At 36.0% G+C, this 8,730-nt stretch overlaps 1 protein-coding gene across 1 annotated transcript in view; it reads left to right on the top strand.

Moving 5' to 3' along the window:
• The window catches only part of kctd16b (potassium channel tetramerization domain containing 16b), a 30,176-nt gene extending 24,794 nt beyond the window's left edge, over positions 1–5,382 (top strand). The window contains exon 2 of the mRNA XM_015037458.1: positions 5,308–5,382. Coding sequence (XP_014892944.1) covers positions 5,308–5,324 — 17 coding nt within the window. The 3' untranslated portion in view covers positions 5,325–5,382. The remainder of the gene's footprint in view (positions 1–5,307) is intronic.
• Positions 5,383–8,730: the final 3,348 nt, after the last annotated feature.

Below are 8,730 nucleotides of genomic sequence, written 5' to 3'. Positions count from 1 at the left end.
CAAGTTCCCCCCCCCCCCTTTTAACCCTGAAAAACCTCCCCCAATTTTCCCAAAAAAAAAAAAAAAAAAAAAAAAAATATATATATATATATATATATATATATATATATATATATATATATATATATATATATATATATATATATATATATATATTCTGCAGCATGATTCAACCAAACCCATGTTGCACAGCAGAGACAGCATGTTCACAGTGATGTGCAAGGTTATCTTTCCACAACACGAATTTGCACTCCCTTTAGGCAAAAAAGGTTCAGTTTTGCTCTCATCTGACAAGAACAGCTTCTTTCTTGGTTTAAGATTCTCCACAACTTTATTCTTTATCGGTCAGGTGTATCTAGTGTGTTTCTTGACTTTCATGATGCCATTTGTTCATTAATATTCTCCAACAAACTTATGAGGCTTTCACACATAGATGGTCTCTATATGATAATCAGGTGGCCTTTAAAGGGAGCTCAGATTTATTTAGAATCAGTAGAATAACTTGGGCTGAATACAAATGCCTGCCAAATGTGTCATACTTATATTTGTAAAGATATTAAAACCATATATCTATCTGTGTATCTTTTCCTTCTATTTCACAGTTATGCAAAACCTGGTGTTGGTCTATCCATTAAAATTCTTATATAATACATCCCTGCTTGTTTTATTTTTTTGCGAGTTATTATGAAATGCATTTTTTGTTCATTTGGATTTTGAGGATCTGAATTGCTCCTCTTGCGTGTTTGTCCCATTCGCGTTTTTCCAAATGCTATTTAAATGCCTTTATTGCATCTCTTCATTTTATGTCACATTAAGTGAAAGCAGACTGCTTTGGGTATGTTTCACTTTATTTACATTTGTTCCTTATGTAGTATTCTGATCGCATCTGTTGATCATTGCAATCATGTGGGAGTTCATTTGTATTTGATGAAAATGTCATAAGTATCAATTAAAGGATGACTAATTCTAAAATTTAAAGCAATAACTTTAAATACACTTCCCTCCAATTCATGCAGGCACAGATGCACTCTGAGGAAAGTCAGGAATCCATTGGTGTAGTAGAAAAAGTGAGGGATGTCATATCAGTGGGTGGGATGCTAATATGAATGGATGCCTCTCATATATTTCATGCAGCTACCAGTCAGCTGAAGTGATGACTTTGTGCATTCACATTGAACGGAGGACTTCTTGTGATCAACTTTGTTAGGGTGTGATGAATGTGAGCCGCAACGACTTCATTTTGGGGAGACTAGATGCGCCTAGACGTGATGAGTTGGTTTCTGAATTTAGTTGAGAGCAGCTCTCAGACTGATGGAGTGGCTGCAGGTTCTCATGTAGGTAAAGGATTGGTTTCAGCTCTCTGTATTTCAGACAGTTTCTTAATGTTGGTGAACATTCCTCCTCAGATGTCTTGGAGATTTTATGACCTTGATATCAAAGTAAATCTGAGTGAAATCAAGAAAACCTATCATGACGGAATTGAATTTAGCCGCTGTACCTGCCTGTAAATATAATTCACACTAAACAAAATTTTAGGAAAGGAAAGGTTTTTCTTTTAGGTTTATGACTAGACTGACTTTGCACATGGGAAATAGTGGAAGAATCTCCTCAATATAAACATTTAAATATATAATAGCCATTGGTACTAAAATTGTAGAAATGTACAACTATTCAATGCTAGTCTCTCTAAGGTGCTAGGGTTATCTTTGCTCTTCAACTCATGTTGTCTCATGTAACAAACTTTCATCAGAATTTATTTTTCTCCAGTTTATGTTGTTTCACTTATCTTCTGCTTTCATAGACCTGCAGGTTTTAGCTTGGATTAGTTAGAAAACCATCACCTGGATGCTGCTTGTATGGATGTGTGACACCTGACTTCTCTCACATTTTTCTTCCTCAGACAGGAAAGTCCAAACATCCTCCACAATAAGAGTTTTCTGTGCTGGTAAAGCAGAATAACTATCTACTGCTGGTCTGCCTGAAAGATCAGGCTGAGACGAGGCGACCTTCATTTCCAAATCAGACTGTGGCACAGGAAGTGAGGTGGAATCAAAATTTGGCAATTATTTCTCTATTTTTAATTTGTTAATTTAAAAAGTACAGCACATGATTCCTTAATTAAGACTTCATATTTGTCTGTAAGTAGTTCACTTTATTTTTGGACAATAACATGTTTATTCACATATGCTGTGACCCCTGCATTTAATCAGAGCTTTTCCCACAGTTTAGTTTCAGTCATCTAATGTATTATTTTATGAATGTTAGTATCATTTTGTTACCCCTTTGCATTGCCCCCAAGCTGTTGAATGATAGAACAGACGATGTGACTAACATTTTTACCTAGAGTTGCTCAGAATGGCATTTGTTTAGATAATATAAATTCATGTGTTGGCTCCATGGTATCCTATCCTGTTTCTGCAGAGATAATATTTTTTTCTGGATTGCTTGTCACATGGCCTCTTGGGAGTAAACAGTCTTCTGCCGTTTGCATCTAAACAACTCCATTAGGACAATTACTATTTAGTTTCAGTATTTCTCAAAGGCACCTCAACTGTGGCAGGAAGAATTACACATTCACTCCTACCCCTTCATTTGCTTTTATAGCTGGCAGCAAAGCAAGGCTATAATCTTTGTCTGACTAGGACGTTTCTCAGGTGCATCCCATGCATTTTCTGCACCATAAATTGTAAGGTCATGTCTGATAGAATAGGGGGTCTGATCCGTTATTATCAAGTGATATTTCTACTCAGTGGGCTGACTTTCAGCGCTGCTTCACTTGCTCCTGGATCATCAGATAAAGCAGCAGTCTGACAGGGAAGTTATTGGTTGGCAGAGCCTTCAGAGGCTCCCCTCAGTTCGTGATGGCAGCAGCAATGGTGTGCATGTTTGTAAAAATCCATCAAACAGTGCAACGCCACACTTAAAGATGCTAAAACACAAATTCACATGAAACAGACACAACATGCACAGTTTTTGACACACAGCACAACCTTTAAATCGATGTAGTACACCATTGGGAAGGTTCTTCATGCGCTCCACTTTGTATTTTTATCCAAAACTGGTCACCTACTTCTCCAGTCTGAGACATATAAGCTGCTCTGTTTCAACCATCCTCACAACATCTGTTGTCAGAATGTTTATCTGACAACAGATGTAACTGGATTTGCTCAGGTAAATCTAAAAGGGGAACTAAGGATTATTTCCCTGTAAGCATAAAATATGTAGATAGTTATTGTTTAAAGAGATTTCAGACGAGTTAAACATTGATAAAGTAGATGTTTGAATCTTTTTGTTAAGACGAATTCAAAGAGCAAGTTTGTTCCTGATTGACTTTAACTTCAGTAAGTATAAAGTAGTTAAATTATTAATTAATTTGTTTGATTTTGTTTTAAAATGCATTCACAACTTAATGATTTTGATATTTAATTTCGAAATATGTAGATAGTAAACTGACACATTGGATGAATTGTGAATTATTGTGAAAAATTGTCTAGTTTGCAGCAGTGAAGGGAAACATGGGCAACTTTTGGTAGATGGTAAGAAGACTGGCATAACCTTTCTGAACTTTTTCTCCAATCGTTTTTGAAAGCATCAGGTTTATATATAAGGAAAGGAAGCTCTTTAATGTTTAAACCGACTGCTTTATCTAACACACCATCCGCTGCCCATGAAGGCATCTTTGAAATCTAAAGTTTATTTTGTGACTCTTAAGATGATGCACCACATGATTCAAAATCTGGCGGGACATCATGGAAAGACAAGATGAAAGAGAAATCATTTAATCTTACTGCAACAAGTCTTCAATTTATGGCTGTGGAAGAAAAATACAAAGAAAAGGGTTTGGTGGTGAACCTTTCAGAGAGACGCTGCTTTGAGGTCTGCCTGAAAACGATTTTTCACAGTAATTTCCAGGGTTGAGGTCTTTGAGGTTTTGATTGTTTGGGCTGAAACGTACTTGGTGCCTTTTTGTATATTACAATTCTGGTGCTGATGGCTTCAGGAAATGTCTGATCCCAAATTGAATTCACTATTGAATTCCATTTCTATGTGTCTGAGTGTGCTCTGGGGACTTCTAGCTTCATAGCATCCAGTGAAAAATAAAATATTCACTGAGGTGCCATCCTTATTTCACAAATGTTCATCGTGGAGCTCAGGGAATGAGGTACATGGTGGTAGTTAGTTATCACACTGTAAGAAAAGGAGTTGAGAGATTAGTTTTTCTAAATACCAGAAATTTATCTTTGATGATGAACAGTGGCAGTTTCAGCATCTGCTTAGTGTTTTGTCTTTGCGCCATGACAGCTTAATGCAATACTTATGCCTTTGCTGAGAGTGTGTTTTATTCACATCATCAGAAATACTGCCTTGTTTAAAATAAATCAACTTAAAACCAACTACTTTACTTTAAACCCTCAAACTTACAAACTGTCCAATAAAAAACTGTGAAACTGTATTAAAATGTTTTAGACATACACTGGAAATAAACTCCAGGTGTATACACCTTAAACTTTTGGTCATTTTGTCTCATTTCAGCCACAAACCTAATGCATTTAAACTTAATTTTATGAGTCATCCCACTTTATTCTGTTGCACCTAATTTACAAAATGTCCAGTTCATAAATAATATTACTAAATCATAAAATTCATGCACAAATGAAACTTCAACTTTAACTTGCTGGTTGGTCTGGTGAACACAGTACAGCTGCTTGCTTGTGTTCCACCACTTCCCCAGCTGTTCTGCAAATCTTTTTTGTTGGTACATTTCACAGAAGAGACTTTTGAAGCCGACCATCACCAATAAAAACGGCTTCTTGACAGATGAGATAAGAATAGGCAACATCTGCTACAGACATCAAAGTGTTGCAAAATCAAAGTGGGTGCAGGTTCGTAGCTGTCCAATTCCTAGGCTTAGAATGATGTTTATGTGTTAAAAAAAAATCTGCTGCAGGAGTTTAACAGCTGGGTTTCCAGCTGGGAGTTGATAAATCATGTGTGTCTGTTTTTTTAGACGATGACTTTAAACCATTTAAACAAACAGCAGAGATAATGAGTGGTTCTCTCACAAACTGCACTAATTGTAGGCTAAATAATTATTATTTTTTTTAAAGAAACCAAAATATCAGTGTTAAGATTTGCATAAGTGTTGGTGTTTTTCAGTTCCACAAAACATTTCAGCAACCAGTCTAAAAGCACCGTTTATGTCATTCCAGGATGCTCATCATTTATTAGTTCAGGAAAGACTGCACTGTTTCCATTAATAAATTAAAGTATTTTGACCTGCAGTTTTGTTTGATCAAATCTCTGCAGGGAAAGTTGCTCTGTAAGGGAAGTTAGAAGAAAAGGAAGATATTGAACAAGGAGAGGATATTGAATTGAAGCTTCCAATAGAAGAAGTCCAACTTTATCCAGGAAGGCTAAAGCAGTAAGTCTAAATAGATACATTTATTTTTCTTTAAAACAGAATAAGTAGACAATCATTGTAGAAGATTTTCACAAATGTAAAAACTGTTCTTAACTGTATTAAAAACTAAATTAAACAATGTATACCACCATCTGCTGTAAGCAATAATAAAAATAAAAAACAATCAAATAATAAAACCATGTAGCATAAAAGATTTTGTTTCACTTTGGGACATCTATGCAAATGGGTTTGTATACATAGATCCAAAGACTACTGCCATTCAAATGCAAATTAACTTACACATTAGTCAACAAATCACAACTGCAGAAAAATGCAGCTCCACATTTTTTATATTTATTATTAATAAAACCTTGACAATTCATGATTACTTTACAGTTGGTTCATCACCAAAAAATCCATGATGCCAACAAACACCTGCAGGGAAGTTTTTCCAATGCAGGTTTTTCAACAATGTATACCAGAATTATAAAGAATGACCAAAGTTTTCAGTGAAACTATAAAGCCATCTTTGTCGAGGTGAATCAAGATGTTTTAGCAACATCCAGAGAAGGACGACTTAAGCTGAGGGCATCTCTCAAATTGCTGCCTGTCTAAGTGTCACTGTGATTCTGGAGAAAGAGTGACAGCAGCCTCTCAAACTCTGACAAACACACACTCTGTCAGTTGGATTTTGAGTTTGTTTTATGTTGTTTTGTCCACTTTTCTCTTCCTTTCCTTTCATTTATTTTCCTTTTCTTAACCTAACATAAATCAGTTATTTTAACTGTCTTTAAGAAAAAAACTAAAAGACTACCACTACCCAAGGAACTTTTTCAGGCACAAATCTTCCTCTCTAAAGTACTAAATATTTGTTTCCTAAAAATCTGCAGCAGGATCAGTGAATGAGCTGATTTCAAAGCTGAGCTCCTCTGGGAACAGATGCCCCACTAATAGAAAGAGGACAGAGATGGGAAAAAAACAACACCTGAGTGCAGTCAGTATTTGAACAACTACACATTCTTTTTATGTCATATCCCTGTAAAATTACATATATATTTTTCCATCCTTCCCATGAAAAAGAATAATCAAGCCCTAATAAATAAAAAAGGCCTACCCTGTCATAGTTAATTTTTTTTATGCTACTTGTGGTAAAATGATAGTCGACCCCATTATGACTTTAGGATTTAATTTCTTTTGTACTTGTGCCATGAAGAGTCTGCCACAAACTTGAAGAAACAAATAGTTATATAATGGGATCCGCTTTGTGTGTTTTTCTCACATAAAGGCAGAATAAATTAATTCTACAGTTCAGTAATATATTTGTAGAGTAAAGACAAGACGGCACAAAATGGCATTAATAAAAACAATAACTTCTGGTATAGATCTTAGATTGATATGGACACTTTTTGTTTACCCTCAATGTTGACAGATGTGCAAATTCCTTCGATTAAGCAATCTGTTTTGGAAATATCTGGTGGCTGAGAGCCAAAGGTCACATAAGATTACAACCATCAGTCATAATTTATGGGAAATTCCTTGTAACAATGTCCTGAAATCATCTATAAGACGCTTAATCAATAGGTGTCTCCTTATTTAGAGACCAACCATCCATCCATCATTGACTATTCCAGCTTATCCTTGCAGAGGGGCTGGTGTCTCTCTTCAGCGGCCATGGGGACAGAGGCAGGTTACACAGTGGGCAGGTCGCCAGTACATCCAAGGGCAACAGAGGCACACAGGACAAACAATCTTGCGCACACACACACACACACACACACCTAGGAGCTTACGTAGATACCTAATACACAAAAGTACTGCGTAAGAGAAGAGAGGATCCATCCATCTATTATCTATACCTGCTTATCTGTGCAGGGTCATGGGGGCGGGGCGGATGGAGTTTTGCCACATTGATCAAACGAACGTTTTGATACAGAGAGCAGATCTTCATTTTCCAGACCGTCTTGCATTTTGGACGATAAAGAGATTTCACTTCAAATATAGTTTCTGTACAGTGACATAAACCAGTGTTTCCCAACCCTGGTCCTCAAGGCTCACTGACCTGCATGTTTTAGATGTTGCCCTGCTTCAGCACACATGATTTCAATTAATGGTTGATTAACAGGGTTTTGCTGAATTGCAATCATCTGAATGGGGTGTGTTGAAACAGGGGATCACCTATAACATGCAGGTCAGTGTGCCTTGAGGACCAGGGTTTTGAAACACTGACATAAACAAAGATGTATTAAAACAGCCACTGTGCTTAGAATAAATGTGCTAACATGCAAGTCTGCCCATCAGAGAAGCCTGGATCTTGTGCTCCACAACAGCAAACTCATACTGTACGAAGCTTTGCAGGAAAAAGTTTGCGATTTTTTTGTTGCCCCAACAGCAAACTGAACAATCTGCTATTTTAGTTGATTAAGAATTTTTATTGAAGGCTTCATTATTACTTTATACTTCAGCTCCACACAGCTATGAGATGTTCAGAGCACAATGTTAATAACAAAAAAAAGGGTGTTTGAGTAAGACCTTTTCCCAAGAATAAAGTCAATAGTGCATTCATTTACCTTCAAAAGATTTTAAATTAACATTTTAATCAGCAGTGTCATCAGTTTGTTTTCTACCAACCTGTGAACAGACTGGCAACTATTCTGTCTTTGTTTGTTTAAAATAATATGGTGTAACATGCTTTATGTTTTGTTTTTTTTTACCTAAAGTTTATCTTTACTAAAATTTAAGTCCTGCTAAGAACTAAGTGATTTATTATCTCTGATTGGTAAAACAGAATAATCGAAAGAGGATGTACTCCTTTGTCCTGTGACTATATCTTTCACCTTGACATAATGCTTTTCTGCTCACAGACAAACTGTTTTGGTGCAGCTTTCTGCATCAATAAGTGATCTTAGCTGTCCCATACATTTCTAAAACCTGAGCATGTGGCAAGGTGGCACTGCAAGAGAGATGTTTTAGTTTATTAACAATAGTTGATCCATCAATTTAGGCATTTTTTAATCAAGATGAAATCTTGATATGAAGCTTAAATACAGGCAGATTGATTTCAGACACCAACAACAGCCTCCATATTGTAAACACTTTTTAAAAAACAGTTGGAATTTGTATTATAGAAAGTGATAACTAAAAGAACTTTCTATAGTGCTTGAAACAAATAACTTGTTCCAAGTTGATATTTTAAAACAAGATTTCTTGACGTACTATTCCCTGTATAAACCAAGTGACTTTTTCTATCTTAAGAACTGCAGTTGCTGGTGGGACATTCCAATACTTTATTTTTGCTGACCATTGTGTTATAAACTGATGCCTAAGGCCGT

This window comes from Poecilia latipinna, unplaced genomic scaffold (genome assembly GCF_001443285.1).
Source record: "Poecilia latipinna isolate Pla-1442-1.1 unplaced genomic scaffold, P_latipinna-1.0 Scaffold406, whole genome shotgun sequence".
Lineage (NCBI taxonomy): Eukaryota > Metazoa > Chordata > Actinopteri > Cyprinodontiformes > Poeciliidae > Poecilia > Poecilia latipinna.
This window is presented reverse-complemented; position numbering and strand designations above follow the sequence as displayed.